Source organism: Mus caroli, chromosome 19, assembly GCF_900094665.2.
Source record: "Mus caroli chromosome 19, CAROLI_EIJ_v1.1, whole genome shotgun sequence".
Taxonomy (NCBI): Eukaryota; Metazoa; Chordata; class Mammalia; order Rodentia; family Muridae; genus Mus; species Mus caroli.
The window spans coordinates 28,691,864-28,716,588 of NC_034588.1; the positions used below are offsets into that span (position 1 = coordinate 28,691,864).

At 40.0% G+C, this 24,725-nt stretch overlaps 1 protein-coding gene across 2 annotated transcripts in view; it reads right to left on the reverse strand.

Annotated features, from left to right (window-relative positions):
- Prkg1 (protein kinase cGMP-dependent 1) overlaps window positions 1-24,725 on the reverse strand; it is a 1,176,530-nt gene that overhangs the window by 1,079,085 nt on the left and 72,720 nt on the right. The window contains exon 1 of one of the 2 annotated variants that reach the window (XM_021151356.2): window positions 5,797-6,578. The exons of the other annotated variant lie outside the window; for it this stretch is intronic. Within the exon in view, the coding sequence (XP_021007015.1) occupies window positions 5,797-6,107 (311 nt within the window). The 5' untranslated portion in view covers window positions 6,108-6,578. Of the gene's footprint in view, window positions 1-5,796; window positions 6,579-24,725 lie in introns of those variants that run through there. 2 annotated transcript variants of the gene reach the window in all.

Here is a 24,725-nt window from a genome sequence, read left to right on the forward strand (position 1 = left end):
GGTGGTGGTGGTGGTGGTGGTGATAGGGATGGGCAGCATCATCTTTAACCTGCTATTTCAGAACAGCTACATGCTGACATGCTGCCCTTTCCTCTGCACTGAAGCATGCAGACAGGCCACCAATCCCTCCCTTATGTTAGATTCAATGACACCTCTAAGGAAAAATCCAAAGCATCCCATAGGTATTGGTCTGAAGAGAAGCATCTGCATGATTTTCGACCAATATCTAAGTATGGCTTCCCAAGTGCAGGCAAGCTTTCAGATATGGTCCTTGGCAGTTTTTGGTCACAAGGGACTAGCTTTCTTACAAACTTTGTTCTCATATTGGAGCAAAATTACATGTCCACAAAGTATAGTGCTACTTTTAAACCTCCTAGAAAATAGAACATAGCTTTAACAACATTCCTCTTGTCCTACCCTGCATCTTGAAATGTCTGCTCCCGCTCTACTCTCCTGATTTTTTATACTAATAACTATGATCATAAAATACTGCTCCAAAACAAGTGTACTTGTAGGAGTGAAAGCGCACTACTGTTCACCCCACCTTGCATTAAACATCTGCTTTGTGTAGTTATAGTTTTTGTGCTATTGTTTATATTTTTATGTCAGTTTGGGAGAGAAAATATTCCCCTGACCTTACCAACAAAACTGAACTTACAGGAGTTCAAACAGGCTGTACAGATTTCACTTCTCAAAAGAAATTTTCCTGAAGGAGCTAGCCAGGAAGGCGATCATGACAAAGGATGGTGGGAGGGCCTAGAAGTGGTGTCAGAAGGCTGGGTGTGAGGAAGTAGAAAGGAGCTGTCACAGGAGGGGTGGCAAAGAACACTATCTCAACAATTCAGATTAGGATTCAAAATGCCACAGATGTGACTGTATAATAAGCTGTTGAGCATGCTGGTAAGTGCTGATTTCAGCATGTGAGTATTTGCCACATTGTCTTCTGTTCTCAGAGCCAGGAAGGTTAAAGTCAGAGGGCCTGGGATGCTAGCAGCAATCCCAGTTCCTTGGGATGGGCAGCAGCACCTATGGTAGAGATAGCAGAAAGAGCAGCAGCCTGGTATTCAAATTTGGTTGCTAGGATACCATGGAGACCCTCCATTGCTAGGCAGACAGGAAAAAAAAAATGTTCCCATATGCCTTATAACCTGGAAACTGCAACAATGGAAACACTGCATGTCTTATTCTACTCTTTCCTAACAGGAACCCAAACCCAACTCTTGAGTGAAATAACAAACAATGGGAGCTTGGAGATGCACCCCAGTCAAGCAAGGAAGCTGGCCATTCATATTCTCAGGCTATCCCTAGAGCTACTTTATTTAAGGCTTGTCAGTATTTTCATTGTAAGTCCCAGTTTAGGGGCAAGCAACTTGACTGTACGTCCAAACCCCCTAATGGGATATTTAGCGGCATGATCCAGTATAACATTATAAACCCTTTGTACAGACTTCTGTTTCACTGCATAGGCTGTAATGTCAAATTAATGTTCAAACTTAAATTGGAAAGTATTATAATAACCTTAGGTCAGACCTTAACTCCCCCACGGAAGCAGGGAAGATGAATTTCAATAACTAACAAGATTGCATTCCCATCTACATCAGTCTGCCCAGATATGTGAAGAATCTGCAGAGCTGGCCTATGGCGGATAACTCGGCTGTTTTCCATGAGAACACTCAGAAAGGTACTTGGCTTCTTCAAGAGTCTTCATCGCCTGCTTTTTGGCTAGGTTAGATATTCTTACCTAGTTACTGTAGTTATAGTGGAAGGTTAGAACCGAGAGCTTCACCACTAATAACTAGCACTTGGTCACACACATACACACGATTCTGAATCATTCTAAAAAAAAAAAAAAAAAAAAAAAAACAAGTTTCTCTTACTACACTTTATAAGACCATAGAACCTGAGATACTCCGTTCCCTCCATGGCACTCCACTAAAGCTGCTGGTTACCACCATTCTCTGGATGTACCCTGTCTCTGATGATGGCTAGGGTTTGTATCTCCCAACCCTCACTCCCTTCCATGCTGCCCTCACAGTATAAAGGGCTTACATCATAGCAGTCTTCCCAAGTCCTACAATGCAATAGCATGCCCTTCAGAGGAGTTCCTGATAGCATACAGTTCAACGGGAGCTACAGAAGTCACCAACTCTTTTAGTGAACTGGGCTGCATTTCATGTCACTCAGCCTTCTGAAATATTTACTTGTACAACATCGTTGGGTCCCTTGCTAACTCTTTATTAACAAGGGTTCTGTGCCTTACAGTATTTTTCCATGTGGCAGGTATTATCTCATACAACTATTGGGCTGATTCGCAAGGCTCATTTGAAGTGTAATACTGTGAAAAAAATCTATGTTTTAATATTAGGCTACTTATAACAACACTGGAATTGTGTGATTCCATGACTTCCTTTAAAATTAAACACATAGCATTTAAGGAGATCCTGTTTGTCTTGGAATATATAATATTAAGGTTTAGACAATCACTTAGGGTCTTCTATGTTTTAATTCTTCCCTAATAGGAAACTATGTGTCTCCTTTACCTCCGATCCTTCCAGACTATTTCACAGTCACAAAATGAAACAGAACAGAACCTGTCATCTCCCTCTCTGAAGTGAAGCCACCTCAGGGGTAAAAAGCAACAGCTTTACAAAAACACACCAGACATTAACAAGTTTTGATGGGAATTCAAGTCGAGATCGTCCGATCGAAATGACATGGAAGGCGGTGACAGCAAAATGGAAAAGGTTTGGGAACAGCGAGTACCTCTTTAGGAATGAAATGTCATGGAATAGAAGTTCATGTGAACCGTCGGCTGGCCTGATCTCACGGACTAGAGGACTAGGTTTGTTTGTATGTTCCATTGTTAAGCGGGCCTTTTGCCTGATGTATTTTGGAACAGAGTCTAGTAGTTTTACATTCTTAAATAGTTCATTGGCAGAAGTATAAACAGATTCCAACTTACTACACCAGACCTTCCGCTCACATTCATAAATAACCTAAGATGGGTTAAAAGGCTATATCCATACAGACTACGGAACACCAACATCCCCCACTGAACCTCACAGGTGCAGCACAAGTGTCTTCCCCTGTAGTAGAGTCTGACAGAGGCTCTCTTCCAGGTCTCCCCTTAAAGGGAAAATTCCAACTAAAAATTGTCGAGATGATAAAAGTTATCGGGTTACTTTACATTTTGTACTGCTTTTTATACTCAGACAACCAGTTGTTTGTTAGGAAACAAAAAGGAGTTTTAAAACCTTGTCATTCTCAAAAGGCAGCCTCAGTAAGGAAATGGTAGATGGTTCTTCTCAATCACCAGATAACCGAACAGAGCATCAACTGCTCAGTTAACTGCATCTCCTGGAAAAACAACCCAAAACTAAGGGGAGCATGCAGCTAAATCAATTTCAGTCTACTTACGTACTTTTGCCTCAACCATAACTTAATCTTCAGGAAAGTGATTACATTTAAGTTCCACTAAAGATTAAAACCATAAACACTTGTTGCCAGCAAGTCAGAATAATAAAATGATTCAAGCAATATACATTGAAATGCAAAACAAAAAAAAGTTTTTAGATTGGCACATTGTCTTAGTTCTATGTGAAGCTATCTTGTCCAGCCACTTAAACCACATAGGATAATAACTGTTTTGCATATAATATACTTGATTTCCTCTAAGAAAAGTACACTACCACTCAAGGCAATTTTATTCTGGCTTCCTTTATATACGTGTTAAAAAAGAACAGATGTTTTTCAAAAAATATTTAAACTTGGAAGGAATTTTCAATTCATTTTCTCCAATATAATCCTTCAGAATTACAAAACTCACAGGGCAATACCACCTTAGCAACCTAGCCTGTTAAAGGTATCAAATAAGCATGGGCGTGCAAAGCCTTGTTCAACAGATACAGTGTCCCACAGAGATGCTACAAGTATGTTCTTCTCTAGTTTTACTTTCCCCTGGGAATGTTTATAAGAACATGAGGGTTTTGTGTCGCACACCAATAGTCAAAAGTCTTCTAAATGTACCACATTCTGTCGTTCATTCCCCTTGCCTGGATTTCTTTAGCCTTTCTCAAATAGAATGCTTAACTAGAGTTATCAGCTGGGTTGATCATACTGAGTCTAAAAGTCTATTAAAATGGTCTTTTTTTTTTTTTAATAAGAGCAGACTTTGTTCTGGGTTACTCCAAAGTCCTGCAGATACTAAAATGTCAATCCTATAGAATAGTTAAAGATACCAAAAGCTGCCTCTGAGTTATATTTTCATTATGCAAAACTTGGCCCAGGAGACATGGCCATGTACCTTGTTAGCTGAAACAGGCGAACATGCCAGGGACTGCAAATTAATTTACCAAAGAAAGCTCCAATGGATTCGGTTCACTCAGGTTTCTAAAACAAATTGAAATCCAGCTCATCTATCATGGTAACATGGTCAGGTCGAAATCTCAGAAATCTTTCTCCTTATCAACTCTCCCCTACCCCACAGAATCCAAACTCTGTCTTTAGCTAAGCCCGTAAATGACTCATGGGGAGGGCCAGCATGTATAGATTTGACTTTTAAGTTTTCAAAAGTGTATGTAATGTGTACTTCTGAGCCCTTCTATCCAAGAAATACAAATGGTGATAACCAAGCATTTACTTTCTCTTCTTATGAATCCCCTGTGTTTATGAAGTAAAGGGTTCCCAGGGACCTTCTGTCATTATGTAACACGTGTCATCCAGCCGTGTTATGTAGTTAAGAGCAGGACAACAGAATCCTCTGCTTTACCAATTATGTCATTACTATTAATTAAAATGCCATTCAGATGGTGTTCTGGTTCTGTTGCTGTCCCATCCCTGCTGTTCACTCTCCATATGGACTCTGGGCTTGAGTGTTGTGTAACAAGTTTCATTCAGGGTCCCCAACCAAGTTATGAATCCTACTGACACTGAAACTACACTGCTCTCTAACACACAAGAACTGCTAGCAGCACAGTGGCTTGAGACCTGAATGTGAGACACAGCTTGGTCCCCACTGGAAATAGCATGTGCTTGACTATACTGTCCCTGAAAACACGTTAACCCTCTGGGGGGAAATGAAAGTGTTCATTGGGAACCATGTGAAAATTCTTTTAGGAAAAACAAGTAATATTCTCTCTTGGATATTATGAAAACATTTAAAAAAAAACAGACTAGGTTTCCATTTATGGATTGTAAATGTCATCCAACTCAGGAAAATTTTAAAAATTCTTCTGTTTTATATGTATATTTTCTTATTCTTTTACACTTTGATGGTGACAGAACCTCGGGTTTGAACAGTACCAGCATGAAGCGCCAGCGGCATGTAGAAAAATCCAGGAGAGCCACAAGAGCGTGGAAAGTCAGGGTAATATCAACGCATTTCATTTCAGTCTGATGAGCCTGCAGTTAGGATTTTCTGGCTGGCCAGGTTGGCTGGGGCTTTGGGGAAGAAGGGGGTTCTGATTCCTCCGTTCAACAGCCACTCACACACACGGTCAGACACACACCTGGGGCGCGTCCAAACTATGTACAGTAGGTGGCATATATGAACGTATATGTATGTATATTTTAAAAATACCTTGGCATCTGACAAAGACACGAAGGCAACGGATGTGCAGGGAGTCTGGCCCTGAGAAACGTGCACAGCCCCTCAAGAAGTGCCGTAAAAATGAGACATTTCTGAGGATGAGGACAGACATGGCAAGCGGGAGGGGCAGGGGCCGACAGACAATACAGAGACCCGCAGCTTCCCACCGCCTGGGCGCCACATGGACCCGGGCGCCTAACCCTGCTTACTGTGGGCTCTTGGGGTAGAAGGGCAGGGTCACGTGGCTGAGATCCTGGATGTCGAAGGCGGTGGGCTCCGCGGAGATCGCCTGGCGCTTGGTGCGCGGTTCACCCTGCAAGGTGCTGGCGCTCTGCTTCTGCGCCTGCTGGGTGGCCGGCCGGATCACCGAGCGATACTTGTCCAGTTCGTTCTGCAGCTTCTGGATCAGTTCGTCCTTCTGATCCAACTCCAGCTCCAGCTCATCGATGAGAGCATCCCGCTGCCTCAGCTCCTCGATCTTCTCCTGGAGCGCATACTGTAAATCCCGCAGGGTGCCCATGCTCCTCCGGGCTGCCGGGGGCTCCTGCCTGCCGCTGCTCCGCGTCTTGGGGCTTCCTCCCCTCTCGGATCAACTTTCCCTAAAGTCGCCGCTGCCTCGCGAGTGCAAAAGCTTCCCTCGACTTGAGACCAAAGCCAAGCCTGGCTTCTGAGCATGCCCAGTCCGCCGCTCCAGCCACCGAGAGTTTCAGTGTGCAGATTCCACTTCTCCGGGTTTAGGGATGAGCAAAACAGGTCCAGCCCAGGATGAACCTGAAAGGCGGTGGGAGCCGCGGCGCTTTGGGGAGCAAAGCCCGGAGGCGCGGTGACCCACGGGCGGGAGGAGGGAGACTGGGCTCGGAGGCGGTGGCTGCTCGGCTCGGGTCACCAACGCCCGGTGCCAAAGGAAGCCAGCGATGTGTGTGGGGAGCCTGATAAAGCTCGGGGGCGCTGGGGCTGTGCGGGCGGAGCGAGGCTGGAGCGCTACTTCGGAGGTGGAGAGGTGGGAGGGAGAGGACCCGGAGCAAACTGGAGGCGTCAGCGGGCTCCGGGCTACAGAATGTGGGGCTAGGTTCCTGGCGACCAAGGAAGACAGAGCAGACTGTGCGTGCTAACAGCTTTGACTTCTGGAGGGATTGTGACCGCAGCCTCACAGAGGAAAACAGTGTGGCTGAGCGCTTGCGTCCTCCACAGCACCTTTCCCACGGGGTGCGCCTCACACAGGTGTCTAGGGTTTGCAAAGAAACTTGCCTCTCCAAAGGTGAGAGCTTACAGTGCCTGGGAGGGATTTCCACAGGCGTCCAGGTGCCTTTGAGGAAGGTTAGGGATGGGTATCTGACCTCCGCCCCCAAGCCTTTCCACACTCCTAATTTTCCCTATTCTTGCCTGCCAAACTTAGATCAATGAATTTGTCTAGGGGCAGAAGCCAAAACCCCAAAGGATTTTGGGCCGGAGAAGGCCTCTTAGCAGCTCCCTGGTCCCTCCCATTTGTGCTAGCATCAATTGCGGAATGGTTCCCTAGAGGCCTGGCTTCTTCCATTTGCTGGATTTGGTGAAGTGGGTTGGGGCTTAAAAAACAGCGGAGTTCCAAAACATTCTTACAGAAAGGGAACCATACCTTTTCAACGTTACTTTCCTGACAGCCCAGGAGTTAATGAGAAAATTTTGCCAACTTTGGGGAAGAGGTAAGATCGACAAAGGATGGGAAAACTACAGGAGCTGTAATTGCACTGTCCCACCCACTACACTAGCTCTCAACCCAACCACTTCACCAGCCAGAACCAACTGCTCAGTGTGGGCTAAACTGCTAGCAAGAAGGCGGCATTCTTTCAGTCCAAGAATTGGTCTCTCATCTTGGGAACACTTATTTAGAATACCCAAAATATTTACCTAATGCTTATGTAAGTGCCTAATAGTTAACTAAACCTTCACCAGCTCATCCAAACTTATAGCTTAAAAAAAAAAAAAGGAACCTTTAAACTTGCTATTCTTTCACACTCTGTGTTATAATTCTCATATTCTATCTACCCACCCTTTAACACTTAAACAAAACAGATAGAAAATACATTAAAACTAAGTTGCAATACAAAACTTCTGCCTGAAATCTCAAATTAGCCAAGGACACAACTCTCTCTTAAACAACAACAACAACAAAAAACGTTGCCTATTTATTTCCTCAAATGCACAACATTTTTTATCTGAGATAAGAAAGCTGGAAAGAGAAAACCTACTAGCCACTAGCACATTAACAAGCTCTTCCTTTCTCTCTTAATTTCAAGTATGCTGCTTGGTAATTAGAGGTGCAAATGAAAAAAAGTGTGTAACCCTAAACTTCTTCCACCAAGACATGATGATGTAGTTCTCTCTACAGATGAAGCCATGTGTATTCCTTACAACCAGAAGCTTTGAATTCACTTCAGAGTGCAATATAAAAAGTCCACAGGACAGGAAATATTTTCAAAAGATAGCAGTAAATAATAGTTCTGAATTAACTGTTATTTCTCTTAAAAGTCATCTTGAGCAGAAGTCTGCATGTTTGTGTGACTAATTGCATCCTGCAACATCTTCCCTCTGGGACAGTTTCCTCCTCTCAGGCAAAGATCCAGAACTTCAGTTAACCTGTGGGAATTCTCAACTTCTCTGGGAAAATGTTTAATGCTATTTTTTCTTATTTTTCTTATGGCTTTACCAAGAATAAAAGCCATAAGACACAAAGCCACGAGTTTACATATAAATATGCATCACAAGCAATAGATAAAGACTTCGTTTTTAGTTTCCCTTATTTAATGTCTCCCAGCAGAAGATAAAAAATATATTGCTTGTATAAAGCTTGTCTACAAGGAAGAGAAGGGGGAAAGAAGAAAAGGAATAAAGTGATTCTGCACCTCACAAAACTATGTTTCCAACAGCCATACATATTCAGGATTGTTATCAAAACGGAGGTTTTTCAGTACTAAACTGTACTTAAGTGAGGGACCCACACACAAGCTATAGCATGAATACAAGTTACAGTCTCATTCTCAAAATCCAAAAGGTGCTCCATGGTGGATCCACCCTTAAGAATCAGGGATCTCATTCCTATCTCCTTGTACTAAGGTCAAATCTAAGTGGATCAAGGAACTCCACATAAAACCAGAGACAGTGAAACTTATAGAGGAGAAAGTGAGGAAAAGCCTCGAAGAGATGGGCACAGGGGAAAAATTCCTGAATAGAACAGCAATGGCTTGTGCTGTAAGATCAAGAATCAACAAATGGGACCTCATAAAATTGCAAAGCTTCTGCAAGGCAAAAGACACTGTCAATAAGACAAAAAGGCCACCAACAGATTGGGAAAGGCTCTTTACCTATCCTAAATCAGATAGGGGACTAATATCCAATATATATAAAGAATCAAGAAGGTGGACTCCAGAAAATCAAATAACCCCATTAAAAAATGGGGCACAGAGCTAAACAAAGAATTCTCACCTGAGGAATACCGAAAGGCTTAGAAGCACCTGAAAAAATGTTCAGCATCCTTAATCATCAGGGAAATGCAATTCAAAACAACCCTGAGATTCCACCTCACACCAGTCAGAATGGCTAAGATCAAAAATTCAGGTGACAGCAGATGCTGGCGAGGATGTGGAGAAAGAGGAACACTCCTCCATTGTTGGTGGGATTGTAAGCTTGTACAACCACTCTGGAAATCAGTCTGGCGGTTCCTCAGAAAATTGGACATAGTACTACCCGAGGATCCTACAATACCTCTCCTGGGCATATATCCAGAAGATGTTCCAACTGGTAAGAAGGACACATGCTCCACTATGTTCATAGCAGCCTTATTTATAATAGCCAGATGCCCCTCAATAGAGGAATGGATACAGAAAATGTGGTACATTTACACAATGGAGTACTACTCAGCTATCAAAAAGAATGAATTTATGAAATTCCTAGGCAAATGGATGGACCTGGAGGGCATCATCCTGAGTGAGGTAACACAATCACAAAAGAACTCACGAGATATGTACTCACTGATAAGTGGATATTAGCCCAGAAACTTAGAATACCCAAGATACAAGATAAAATTTGCAAAACACATGAAACTCAAGAAGAATGAAGACCAAAGTGTGGACATTTTGCCCCTTCTTAGAATTGGGAACAAAACACCCATGAAAGGAGTTACAGAGACAAAGTTTGGAGCTGAGACGAAAGCATGGACCATCTAGAGACTGCCATACCCGGGGATCCATCCCATAATCAGCCTCCAAACACTGACACCATTGCATACACTAGCAAGATTTTGCTGAAAGGACCCTGATATAGCTGTCTCTTGTGAGGCTATGCCGCGACCTAGCAAACACATAAGTGGATGCTCACAGTCAGTTATTGGATGGATCACAGGGTCCCCAATGGAGGAGCTAGAAAAAGTACCCAAGGAGCTAAAGGGGTCTGCAACCCTATAGGTGGAACAACAATATGAACTAAACAGTACCCCCCGGAGCCCGTGTCTCTAGCTGCATATCAGAAGATGGCCTAGTTGGCCATCATTGGAAAGAGAGGTCCCTTTATATGCCTCAGTAAGGGGGAATGCCAGAGCCAAAAAGTGGGAGTGGGTGGGTAAGGGAGTGGGGGGAGGGAATGGGGGACTTTTGGGATAGCATTGGAAACGTAAATGAAGAAAATACCTAATAAAGAAAGAAAGAAAGAAAGAAAGAAAGAAAGAAAGAAAGAAAGAAAGAAAGAAAGAAAGAAAGAATTGGGAATCTGCTGCAACCAACACAAAGAAAGCAAAGGATTGAAAGGGCCGACTATTGTATACAACTTCCACTGTAAAAGGTGTTCTGGGCCCTTTCAAGTAAGAGCAGGTTGTTATGTTAGCCTATATTACAGAATGTTGGATTCCTTCCGAGAGCTGTATAACTTTCTGCAAAACTTAGAATTCTGGGATTTCTGCTTTGATTAATAAACTAAAGATACATATTATACACTTTACACACTGATGTGGGGCGGAGTTGCACATGCAGGGTGCACATGTGATGGCCAAGGGATGGGCCACTCACAGATGTGATTTCTCTCCTTCCACCATCCTGGGGGAATAACTATGTTCATCAGGCTTTGCATGTATCTTAACCCACTAAGAAAGACACTTGCCCTCAAGTAAACATTTTAAATCATTTCCCAAACATGGTTTTGACTGGTTGTTTAGACAGTAAGGGATAAGGTTGGGGGTATTTTATTTTATTTATTCTTCTCTCATATATTACCTCCCAGCTACAGTTTCCCCTCCCTCCTCTCTTCTCAGTCCCTTCCTCCTGCTCCCACAGATCCGCCCCTCCTCCATTTCCCTTAAGAATTCTTGACCAGTATTTGGGGGAAAAAAAAATCCTGAAATTATTTTCCAATGGACAAATTATTTTTCTTCTGCTTCTATAGTAAACTATTTTAAATATTTATATTTAAAATTATGTACATGTGTTTGTGTGCAGGAAAGCAGGTATTTTCAGTGCTCAGAGGAGACTGGTCAATCCCTGAGAACTCAATTACAGGAGGCTGGGAGCTGCCCTGTAATTAGGTGCTGAAAACTTGAACTGGGAATGGAACTCTGGTCGTCTGAAAGGGCAGTACATGATCTCAACCTTCTCTCCAGCCCAAGCCATAGCAAGTATAATTGATTGGATTAATGTAGAATTTCAAAGGAAAAATCTACTTTCTTCTCATTAGGAAGTAGCTACCATTGATCTGGCTTGGACTAGCATTGAATGCCATTGACTCTTGGCTCAGAGGAGGTCTTGGTGGTAGACATTCACATTTACCGTGATGTCATCCTGAAAGCCTTGGATTCCTACCCTAAAATCCTGCTGTCCGCTCAAAGACTTCTTTCCTCAGTCTTCCTTTCTTAAAGCTTGACTAGGAGCAAAGCTCTAGTGGTAGCCAGACCAAACGGCAGCATATGGAACTCGCTGCTCTCTTCAGCTTCGCACCCATGATCAAGAATAAATTTCCCACGCCTTCCTCATTTCAATCTTTAATTCCTTAATGAAATAGTTCCCACACCTTCCTTATTTCAATCTTTAATTCCTTAATGAAATAGTCAATAAAGTCGTTTAGTTATGATGGTGGCTATGGTTTTTTTTTAATAAATAAAGCATATTAGAGCCCTCCGCTCAGAGTGTCACTAACATCAAAAGAACTATGACAATTTTATGGTCCCATTGTTCATCTCACTGGTGCTACAATTCCTGAAAGAGTATTGAGTTTGAAGTGCCCTTCGGATATATCACATGCACACGTCTTGAACAGGAAAAGCAGAGTGTAGCTGACTGCCCTTGTTATAGGAAGCATTCCCCTGCAGGACACTGTGAGATAGCTAAGAGTAACAGGTATTTCTATAGCAGTCAATAGGAAGCTTGCCTTTGCTGACAGACATACGTTTGCTTTGAGTTGCTGCTCATAATCAGCATGGCAATAAAAAGCAATTTTCTTGAACATTTACGGCAGCTCTAAAACCTGGACATTATTATTTATATGTTTTATTAACAGTGTCTGAGAAATTTGAGACACAGAATGACCATCTCATGGATGGAAAAGCTGCATTTAAATCCTTATCTTTTCATAGGAAACTCAAGTGCCCACCACTCATTTCAGGACAGGACTTCCCAGTAGACCTTTGGTCCTATTTCTGAATAAGGGAGAACACCAACAACATGGTCTGTCTTGACTCTGGCAAATTAGAAAGAGGAGATGATGTTTGGAAAACTCTCAAAGAACAAGACATTTTTAAATCTTCTCCCCAAATGAGTCTCAACTCCAGCAATATTTCATTAGGGCGACTAATGGATGCTTATTTGCTTGGGGCTGACCTGGTTTTAATACTAAAATTGTTTAGGGTTGTCCCAGTTTTATAAGTGAGAATCTTAAGTGGTTCTCAGTTGTGAGCAAAGAAAGAAAATGTAAACCCTACTTAAATCAGAATTGCCAAACCTTTCCAATAGATACTTACAAATCTTGTTCCCAAAGTTACTGAGTAAAGCCAAGGACATATTTTAATAATAATATCCACAGATGCAGGCACACTAAAAATCCACTTAGTCATTTGTTTAAGTGAAAATGTTAAAGACAATTATCTTATCTCCATGTACCATAATAGAGTACAACTGTGGTTTGGGGATGCAAAAAAAAAATGAATAAAGCAACATTATTTTTAATTATGCTTTGGAAAACTGGAAAAGGATTCAGGAATCTCTTTTTTGGTTTTTGCCTTACTAGAAACAATTAACGTTGGTTTCTTGTAAATGAAGCACAATAATTTGAGTACTTAATATTTTACTCACTCATAGAATTAAATTAGCCTTATGATTAGATTTGAGGAGAGAGATTTGATTATAAATAATCTATATTTAGGGGCTAGGGGGATGACTCTGAGGTGAAGTTCTTCCAGAGGACATGAGTTCAATTTTCAGCATCCACATGGCAGAGCACAATGATCCGATGCCTTCATCTAGCCTCCATGGGTACCAGGCACACACACAGTACACATGCATTAGTATGTACAGACAGACAGACAAAACACTGACACACATAAAATAAAATGAAATGGAATTTGAAATAAAATTTAAGTATATGTTTAATGGCTATAAGCAACATGTCTAGTGTTTTAAAGTCATGTTAATTCCATGGTAAGTTACCCATGGTGGGGAGGGGGAAACATTGATGATGAAAACTTGTTTCAGCAACTTGGAAAGCTATAGTGCACTGCACTGAAACTGCTAATGTGCTTAGCACTTAATGCTGAATTGGAGTCATGTATTTTGCTCGCTAAAGTGAATTCTCAGAGCCAATGGATCAAAATGATGGTAAGTCATTGTTGGACCTTAGGCTAAAGCAGTTCTTTTAAAATCCAGGCAGCACTCACTAGTAAGCTGCCCATTTTTAATGCTGGAACAAAAATGTTTTAAGAAGAGAAAGATGGTATTCTTCACAAATGTAAATTTTAGAAATCATAAAGTATAATTTAAAAGACTTTATTATGCCAGACACATGCTTGCAATCCCAGCACTTGGCAGATAAAGCACAAGGATCTTTTGTTCAGGACTAACCTGGGCTACAATGGGGAAATGATCTCCGAAACCTAGGCTTCATTCACAGAAATACGCTTTTTATATTTTTCAGATTTCAGTTATTTTACTTTTCTCTGTTCTTGAGTGTTTTGCCTGCGTGTGTGTATGTATGAGTTCCACATGCATTTACAATGGCATCAGATCCCTTGGAACTGGAGCACTGATGGTTATGAGTCATGTGTGGGAGCTGAGCACCAAGAAGAAATCCTCTGCACAAGCAGCAGGTGCTCTAACCCTTCCTCTGAGCCTTCTCCCCAGCCCCTTTCCACTGCACTTTAAGTCCAGCAGGCACACACGTGAGTGTGTGCAGGATCCAAGTATCTCCCATTCACGATTAATGAGCTACACTTTCTCCAGTCAGTCTCAGTGGTTCTGACATAAGAAACCCACATCATTTCCTAATCTAAGGCATCAATATTTTCCACATAATATTCTAAAACATTTGTTGTTTACTGGGCAGTGCACACGTGACTTCATAAGGACCTATTACTCTATTGGAAAAGGTGAATTTTAAATTGTGTGTTTCATTGAACATCCCTGTGGAATTTAGTACTTTGTAAGTGCTGGTGACCTTCGGCTGCTTTATTCTTTAAACAAGAGTTTCAGCTCTTCAAATTATGAGTGTGGAGGCTGTTAGAAGTGTGTTTAAAATATAATTTTGAAAACTCCGAGAATACCTACAGTACTGATTTATTGTCCTTGAATATCAAAAAGTAATATGCCAGGAATATGAAAACAAAGAGAAACTTCTTTGTTTTTCACTCACTGTTTGACATAACTCTAAATTGTATTACATTACTGAATAAACTGATTTTGTAGTCGGATGATTGTGGTACACGCCTTTGATCCCAGGACTCAGGAGGAAAAGGCAGGTAGACCCCATGAAGTCAAAGCCAGTCTGCTCTACAGAGTGAGTTCTAGGACAGCCAGGGCTACAAACTCTGTGTTGAAAAACCAAACCAAAACAAACAAAACCACCACCACCAACAACACCACCACCACCAACAACAACAACAAAACATTTTGTGTTTTTAATTTTTTAAGAAGGCAGCTTTGGTACTATGTTACCCAGGAAAGCATAACTCCATTCTTGGCATTTTCCCTTTTGACACTACTTTTGTTTTGGTTTAATTAGCCCCTCCCAGCTTGTAGGAATTGGTTATCCTTCTAGATATTTGGTCAGTCTAAGATATTTGCTGTTTGCTAGTGAACCCATTGCCATTTTTAAGGTGGGAAAAGACTGAAGATAGGCTGGTGAATTAATACTGGGTCAGTTAGCACAATGAATTAAACAGAAGAGGATTTGATGTCTTTGTGGAAAGGCGATTTGAAGAAGAGCAGCCGCAGACAAAACATCCTTCCCAGGTAAGTCCATAGCTCTCTCCACTCTCATTAACTTCACAGGCAGGCAAGAGTCCCTTCACTTCAGATTAAGGAAACTTATTTGTGACTTTCATATAATCACCTTAGATGGATGTTCATAAACTCATCTTTCTATTGAGAAGCAAATGAAGGACTAAGCTGCTAAAAGAAATGGATGTCATTTCATTTCAGAGCCAGGATATGTCCCCTGGTGTTTATGAAAACATCACTCTTGGAACAAGGAGGAAGCCTAGGGCTGTGTCTCATAAAAAAATGTGCAAGTGTGTAATGTATCTTAAGCAACTATGAAATAGTCAGGTACCTTCCCTCAGCTACACATTTAGAAAATATTCAGTACTTCCTTTCTAGTTTAGTTTGAATCTTGAGAACTTAATTTTGGCAAAACACAGACATTTAATCTGGCACACGAAGAATGCTTTAAATATCAGTGTCTCAGATGTAAAAGACAAACGTGTAAACATCTACTAAAGCCAGGGTTGGAAACATGGCTCACTTATTAAAGTGCTTTACAGACAAGCATGGAGATATGAGCTTGGCTCTCTAGCATCTGCATCAAGTGCCACGCAAAGCTGTGCAGGCCTGTCATCCCTGTACTGGGAAGTGTGGCGGGGGATAGGGGTGGGGAGTCCCTAGAACTTGCTGTCCAATTGGTCTTAAACAATCTTTACCAAATCTTGTGAACTCTTGGGTTCAATGAGACAGAGTGTCTTTAGAAATAAAGTAGAGAGCAATAGAGCCCTTAACCTGTGGGTCGTGACACCTTGGGGAGGGACAAACGACCCTTCCATAAGAGTCGCCTAAGACCATCAAAATGTACAGATATTTATATTATGATTCATAACAGTAGCAAAATGACAATAATGAAAAGGCAACAAAAATAATTTTATGGTTGGGGGTTATGAGGAACTGTATTAAAGGGTCACAGTATTAGGACGTTTAAGAACCCCTACAATAGAGGAAGATACTCCTCAAATTCTAGCCTCCACATGCTAGCACATGCCCACACACACACAAGCGTGCACACACCCATACACACAGGCACATGTATATGTTCCCCTCCCACACAAACGGCTGTATGCACTGCCCAGCTTCAATGTGCCCAAAGAATAAATATCAAACGAAGACTTTTATGTTCTTATATATTTTTGCAGTATATTCAGGTCTGTCCTTAATCACTTCATTATGTAAGACTGTTTCTCTTGAAGATCGGACTTAGGGAGTTAATGTGGAAAATCCATCCAAGTTTTCCAAACAGAGCATAAAGCAGGCAAAATTTAATCTTTCTTAGGAACACATCAGTGTTGATACCCCACCTGTTTTGAAGTGGAAACACTGACAGGGAACGCTTCAAAACATTTTACTCATGGAATGATAAAAGTAAGCGCTGCTTGCTAGGAAAGTAGAGAAGTTGGAGAAATGTGTGTATTTTTCACCTCTCCACTGATAATATAACCTGACTCTGTAGGCAGCAAGAGAAATCCCACAGAGGGCAAGCCAATGCCGGATGTAACTGTATTCTATATTCACTCTATGATTGCATTTGCTGGCTTTCAAACTTTCAAGACCACACACAGGCAACACATTTGTGTAAACACACACACACACACACATACACACACGTGGTCACAAAACCAGGCAGCCAAGTCAGGAGGATCCAGAGCACAGTGACAGTGTATTTTTGGCAAGACACTTCCTCAAAGTTAAAACAAAAATGTCTGCAACATCTGCTGTGATTGGAAGTGCCTCCTTCTTGAAGGAAAAAGCAGGGAGGGAAGAGGTCTTCAGTCTTTATTAATGTTCACCATGGAATTTTTATCTAGAATAAGCATCAAGATTGTTAAACCCACCATCCCAGCCAGGCAGTGGTGGCACACACCTTTAATCCCAGCACTTAGGAGGCAGAGGCCAGCCTGGGCTACAGAGTTGAGTTGAAGGACAGCCAGGGCTACACAGAGAAACTCTGTCTCAAAACAAAACAAAACAAACAAACAAACAAAAACCCCTCACTATCCCAGTTTGTATTCTGGAGAAATCCAAAGACAAAAAAATTAGACAACTCACCCAAGAGAGAGCTAAGTCTGGAACTCCTCTACCAATTTGCAGCACAAAATTATTTTTGATATTTTGAAAAAGTACTTTCTCTAGCTCCTCCATTGGGGGCCCTGTGTTCCATCCAATAGATGACTCTGAGCATCTACTTCTGTATTTGCCAGGCACTGGCATAGCCTCACAAGAAACAGCTATATCAGGGTCCTTTCAGTAAAATCTTGCTGGGATATTCAATTGTATCTGGGTTTGGTAGCTGATTATGGGATGGATCCCCAGGTGGAGCTGAAGGGGTCTGCAACCCTATAGGAGGATCAACAATATGAACTAACCAGTACCCCCAGATCTCGTGTCTCTAGCTGCATATGTAGCAGAAGTTGGCCTAGTCGGCCATCATTGGGAGGAGAAGCCCTTGGTCTTGCGAAGATTATATGTCCCCAGTACAGGGGAACGCCAGGGCCAGGAAGCGGGAGTGGGTGGGTTGGGGAGCAGGGCGGAGGAAATGTAAATGAAGAAAATATCTGATTTAAAAAAACGAAAAAGTACTAATTACACATTGAGAAAGTTTAATTACACATTTATTCCAATTTCTTGCAAGCAATCTTAGTGATGACATTGGTAAGACTGAAAATAATTAAATTTTGAATATTATTTGAAGTAGGCTGGCCTGGAACCCACTATGTAGACAAGACTGTCTTCAAACACTTGGTCCTCCTGCCTCCACACTCGCAGTACTAATGTGACATGCACATGTTACATGCCACCACAGCTGACATAAACATGCTACTTTTTCAACTCTGAACCATGGTACATTCATCAAAGATGTCCTTTCTTCCACTAAATTTTTACAAATCTCTTGTCTTATTTTCTGCATTTCTGCATATTATTTTAGCACATTTAGATGTGTAGTGTCTCTATTTTCTATGCTTTCCTGATTTTGGTACCCCTTAAATTATCATTGGTGTTATAAGGGTGACTAGTCATGATCTTCTGGTGCTTTATCAGAGGAAAATATGCTATTTCATCATACTGAATTATTAATATTTTAGGTTACCATACAAAGTGATGAGCTTTGTTGTGGTGATTTTATAAGTGTATATGATTCATTCTACTTTGTCTCACCCATTCCCTTTACTCACTACTGTCTGTGTGTCTGTCTGCCTGTCTGACCCCCATGCTGTCTGTCCCTCTGTTGCTGGTCCTGACCTTTGTGTCAGTGCAGCTTTCTGATTTCTTGTCACATGTGTCCCATTATTCTATTTCTACCACCAAGCTTAAGATCTTTTCCTCCCTCTATAATCTGCTTCCTAGTTTAATCTCTCCCTTTCTCTCACATGCACACACACAGTTTGCATGAGCATGAATGCAATACATACATATATTGTGTGTATATACATATGTATATATATATATTATACATATATGTATGTTTTATATAGTATATATTAAAGTGTAGGTTTATACTTACATCGAAGTATATTTGTATATACTATATATACAATATATACTGTATATATTAAAGTGTAGGTTTATACTTACATCGAAGTATATTTGTATATACTATATATACAATATATACTGTATATATTAAAGTGTAGGTTTATACTTACATCGAAGTATATTTGTATATACTATATATACAATATATACTGTATATATTAAAGTGTAGGTTCCACATATGAAAAGTCATCTAGTATTTGTCTTTCTTACTGAGGATTATTTTACTTTACACAGTGATTTACAGTTCTATTTTTCTGCAAATGTCATGATATAAGTTTTTGCTACATAAAATTCAATTGTGTATATGGACTGCATTTGCTTAGTCACTCTGGTAATGAAATCCCATTCTTCTTTTACCTTGTCTGTTAGTGGGCTATTATCTAAGTTGGTTCCATTCCCTGGCTATCATGAAAACATACCTATACACATGGATGCTCAAGTGTCTGTATGCTATGAAGATATACTTTGGGTATATACTAAATTGGTGATATAGCTAGGCCATGTGGTTATATTCTGAGTTTTTTTTTGTTTGTTTGTTTTTTTTTTTTGAGAACCCTCCATAGTTATTTTCACAGTGATGGCACACATTTACACCCCCACCAACCGTGACTACTTAACACTTTTCCTCCATCCGCCAGTATTCCTCCTTATTTGCTTTCTTTTATGGTAGCCTTTCTGACTGGCATAAGAAAGAATTTTCAGACAGTTTGATTTGCATTTTTCTAATGCCTAAGGATGTTGACAATTTTCAAGTTCATTTATGTTTCTTCTTTTGTGATTTATCTGTGTGCTTACAAGCATAATTTATTGACTGGGTTTTGGTGTGAGAAGGTTTTTGTAGTTCTTTATATATCCTAGATATTCATTGGTCGAGTGTGTAGTTGGTGATGATATTTTTACTATTCTGTATATGTTCTCTTCACTCTGTGATTGTTTGCTTGGCTGCTCAGACATCTTTTAATTTCTTACAATTCCATTTGTGAAGTCATGGGATTATTTGTAGTCTGCAGTGTTTAAAAACTGATAGTGATCTTTTACTTGGCCTTTCTGGCATTACCACACACAGAAGTTTGAATGGTTCACATGAAAATCCTACCTTACGTCTCTCAGTAAATGAAAGTTGTTGGGGACAATTTAGAGCACTTCAACCTGTGATAGAAAATAAAATGTAGTTTAAAATTCTTTGGGATATCTACTTAGTTCTCTAAATCAGAGAACGTTGTGTGGCTCCATGTGATGATAAAAGATGCAGGGCATGTCCATGCCTGTGTCCTGGAGTGTGCTTGGCAGGCACACTCACCACACGTGGAGAAAAAAAAGAAAGACCCTCTCTGTTGACAAAGGAGGCAGATAAATACAAATTATTTATACTTCATCCTCTTGGGCAAAGATATTTAAAGATAGTAGCCATCCCTCTAGGGGGTTGGTCTGATACTACTATGTATTCAGATACTAAATACTGTATCCCAATATCTGGTTGCCCCAAGATGAGTGAATTCCCATGGACACCAGCTTTTGTTGTTTAAACCTTGCCTCCCAAGTTATCCCTGATTGGTTAATAAATTTGCTGACAGACTGTAGCTAGGCAGAAGAGGAAGGCAGAGCTTCAGTTTCAGGCTTGGTGTCTGAGGTAGACACTAGGAGGAGAAAAAGGAGGAATAATGAAAAGGACACCATGGGGTGGCCTGATGGAGTAGGAGCGGCCCAGGCTGAACATGGCAAGTGATATCTCAGGGATCACCAGAGGGGAGTAGACAAAATAGCCTAGAGTGTTGATATCTGCCCAGCTGTAGTGCTTTTAAGCCTATTATGAATCTAAAGGTTTTTGTGTCTCTTATCTGGGAACAATATGTTCTGACGTGAGATAGAAACCCCTATAGATACTTAAAGGCTAAAAGCAGGTGAAACAAGTTTGTTTCAAACTCACAAGAAATGGACTATAGCACCCTACTCCTAGAACTCAAATGCTGTGACTTGTTTGAGTTCCTACAATCATATGATGAATTGTGGATCACTGATATTTTTTAAAGAATAATAATATTAAATATATGAAAATATATTTAAAATGATACACCAAACTGAAGACAGTAAAAAAGTATTTGAGATCTAACGTGAAGCTTCACCACTTCCATTCCTATGCTGTGCCAGGTTAACTGTAAAAAAGTTCATTGAGCTGTATAAAGTTGGGTGTCGTTAATTTAACTGTGTAATGTTTTTATTTATGACTAAGTTTTCCTACAATAAAGTCTGTATGAGTAGTACATTTCCTATAAAAAAAAGTCTGTAAAGTTAAAATATTTTTCAAAGTTTATTGGACCTCTCAGTTTTCATAATAATATTCAAAAGTCTAAAGGAAAGCCCAGACAACTTAAGGCAAGCTCTAAGTATCTCTCCTGATTGTGAGATTTCTCATGGCTTCTCTGTGCACATCTCACTATCCAGGAGCATGAAGTCCTGGTCCCAACAACACTGCTTGCTTCCAGGTAGCAACATCGCCTCCTAGAGCCACAGTTTAGCCAATAGATAACCAGAGCCAATGTCACTAGAGAAAAACACGAACATAATACTATTACTGCCATTCAAGCATCATCAAATTCTATCTCTTTAAAATGACACTGTGTCGAGAATAGAGTAAATGGTTAATAATTATATAAAACTTATCTCGACCCATTTAGTCTTCAAGTGTGCACACATCATGCGAATTCATCTTAACAACTCTGTAGAATTTTTTTTTTCATGGCGATTCTCTTCCTTCCTGAGAAACTCCTTTCCTTCCTCCTTTTCCTTCAAATCCAGCCTTCAGTCACCACATGCCATCTTCTGAGTTAGTAACTTGATAATTCCATTCTTCAGTTCTCCCTCTAGTGAGCCCATTTTCTCAGAACCCTCCTGAGCTGTCCCATGATATTGCCCCCTACAGTTACACTCGCCATGATGTATGAGTCCATAGCATGTAGATACTGGTAAAATAAGGATGTCCTCCCATTATATAAGTAACTTCCATCATTAGACTGCAAATTCCCAAAAGAAGGATATCTACCTAACTGTTTTGTCAACATCTAGCATGAGAAAATCCTAACTATATGTTTTTCAATTGCACTGAGAAAAGAAAGAGAGGAATCAATGAATGAAAGTAATGTCATCTATCAAGAAAGCTGGATAAAGAGGCAATTCTTCTGTTGAATGGTGAAATGCCTCTTCTACAGAAAGTCTTAGCCTTTCTGTGTGTAATAAACCACATGCATTAGAGTCTTAGTTGACTGACTTTTTTAATTCTGAATAGAAAGCTCACACATCACTTGTTGAACAACAGAACCATTTGCTTAAGTTGCATGTAGAACTCTCATTTCTCTTGCCACCTTGAGATTGTCCCAGAAAGTAATGCTCCTTGATATTCAGATTACAGCAAGTCAATCAACTCTCTACCACACTTGATCATTAAAATCTCATATTTCTTCTTATAGTTAATAGCATGCTGCCTGCATGGTCTACTGGTGCCTGCACAGCATAGCCATTGAGCAACACCAATCATTTCTTCAACAGTTCCGCCTTCTCATTCCAAAGACTGTCTAGGGGTCAGCATTTTTTTTATAGTTTTTCTTGCTATGTACTTCTTTCCATAACCTACTACATCATATGATACCATTTCAGAAGCAAGGACTTCCAGTTAACAGACAAGTTACCTCAGTGATCAGTATCACGGATTGTTTAAATCCATGTGTCGCATGGATTCACTTCATTTATAACATCTTTGGAAGTGCAGAATGAAGAAAGATTCAAGACAAACTTATATACAAGAAGCAAATATATTTCTTCAGAAATTTTTCATTGCCCATTTGTTCTTTAAAATATGGGGAATAGTAAAGGTGGAGCTGGGAGGAGAACATGGAGGGGAAATTGTGACTAGGATGTATTATATGAGAGAAGACTCCATTTTCAATAAAAAGAAAAAATACACCTTTCCTTTTCCCATTTTTTCAGCATGGCATGTGCCATCCCAACTTGTAAACTGTCTCTGCTTCTTATATCATGATTTTTCTCTATATAAATCAGATTTGTTCCTTCCAATAGAATAGTTGTCTTAATACCATGATAAATGAACATTAATGCTTTTCAGTGTTTGTGGTAACACTAAAGCTATAACACTGTATTAAAGCCTACAATTTAATCAAAGAACAATCATATATTTGCTAATATTAAACAAGCACTATTTCTTAGGTTAAAAGTTTTCTGTTCATTTTTAAAAAGTGAAGAAAAGACTAATAAAATTCTTAGAAATTCTAAGGATCTTAGGAATTCTAAGAATTAGAATTAGGAATTCTAAGATTCTTGAGGAATCTTAGGAATTCTAAGATTTTATAGAATCTTGTCTACAAGAGACAAATCTGAACACAAGCTTTTAAGGCTTTAACACTTGAATCTCACATGTTGCTGTAAATGAAATTTAAAATACAAGTGTGTATAATTGCCTTAATGTCTAAGTAGGTATTTCAGTGTTTGACTTGCAAGAGGAAGAAACTCCCGGGTCATTGAAAAAACTTTAGAGATAATACACAGTTGGATGTAAAGACTGTCTTGGTATCATATCCTTTACCTCAGGGAGCTTTTGACTGAAGCAGTTCTCAGTGTGCATATTCTTTCTAAAAGCAGTATTTTAATGGAGGGAAAGATACATATGAATGGTAATAGTTATTTGCTAGGAAAAAAGATCTTATGGATATATAATATTGATTTTTTCCTATACAGAAAATATATTCTGTATGCATTTTTAATTATTTTTGCATTCTTGTTAAGATATGCCATTTTTATAAGTACAAAATGACAGCATTACAGGATTTTTAAAATGTTCATCTATTTGCATGATTCGTTTTTTTATAAATTCATTTCTTCCCATAAACAATATATAGCAAACAGTACATTCTTCGCATTGTTGTTAGCCATTCAGTTACTGATTTCTGAAGTCCAAAATATAGAACTAAAGGTCCAATTGCACCCTCTACTGTCCAAATTTTCTATACCACATCAAGCAAAAAGCCCTGGATGTTTAACATCTTCGTTAACACAGTAATAAACAAATCACAACAGTTTCCTTTTCACATTAACTGGGGTATGCTTAAGATCCAAAAATACAGTCCCTAAATTTTCTTCAGTGATACAGTAAAATGCTATTTATATAGTTGGCTGTGTGAAGCTGGTTTTTAAAATGACTGGGAAATGTAACATGAAGCACAAGTTACCTTAAAATATTTGTAATATTTTATTAAGTTTGCCCACTTTATTTCAAATTAAATAGTATTAAACGGTTATTCTCTAATATTCTACAGGCATGTTTTAAAAGTTGGGATTGTAATTCTTCATACTATTATCAATATTTAAAATACCCAACTCAAAGGTAATAGCCAGTTTGTATTTTTTTCTTAAACCTGTCACTGGTTTTCATTAGAGACTTTTTTATTCAAAAATCAATTATTGTTCTGATTATCTTATCACATTTTCTTCTAATAATGAGTTTATGTTAATTACCCTCTCCATCAAGGAAAATAAAAAAAGAATGCACAATGAATCAAAGAAGCAAGGCACTGGGATACTTGAAAATAGCAAAGACTTGAGGTGTGATAACACAGAGAAGGGGGAGCTCTGAATGGTGAGGAAATTATGCAAGATCCCCTTTGGGTACCAATCACCCATTAAACACCAAGAAGACTAGACATTGCTGCATATACACATTGGGATCTAAAACACTAAGATGCTAAGTACAGTTCCTAAAAGTCTCATGGACCTAGAGGGACAGATAGCTCAAAGCACCAAAGGGTGAAGAGCCATGAAGCCCAGACGTTAACCCCTAAAAATCCTACCCATATTAAACTGGAGTCTCTAGAACCCTGTGCATCTACTCCGTCCATAACTGGCTCAAGGTGAGGCGCCCTACTCCTGAAGAAAAAGCACAGAGTCCAGCATCCACCCATCTCTGTGTTCTTTCACAAAGAGAATAAGCTCAGATCCAAACAGCTACACATACACCTCTATAACAGAAACCAAGAAAAAACATACACAGTACAAGCAGTGCCACAGGAGCAGAGGCTAGAGCAAGAGCTGAGGCTAGAACTGTCAGGTCT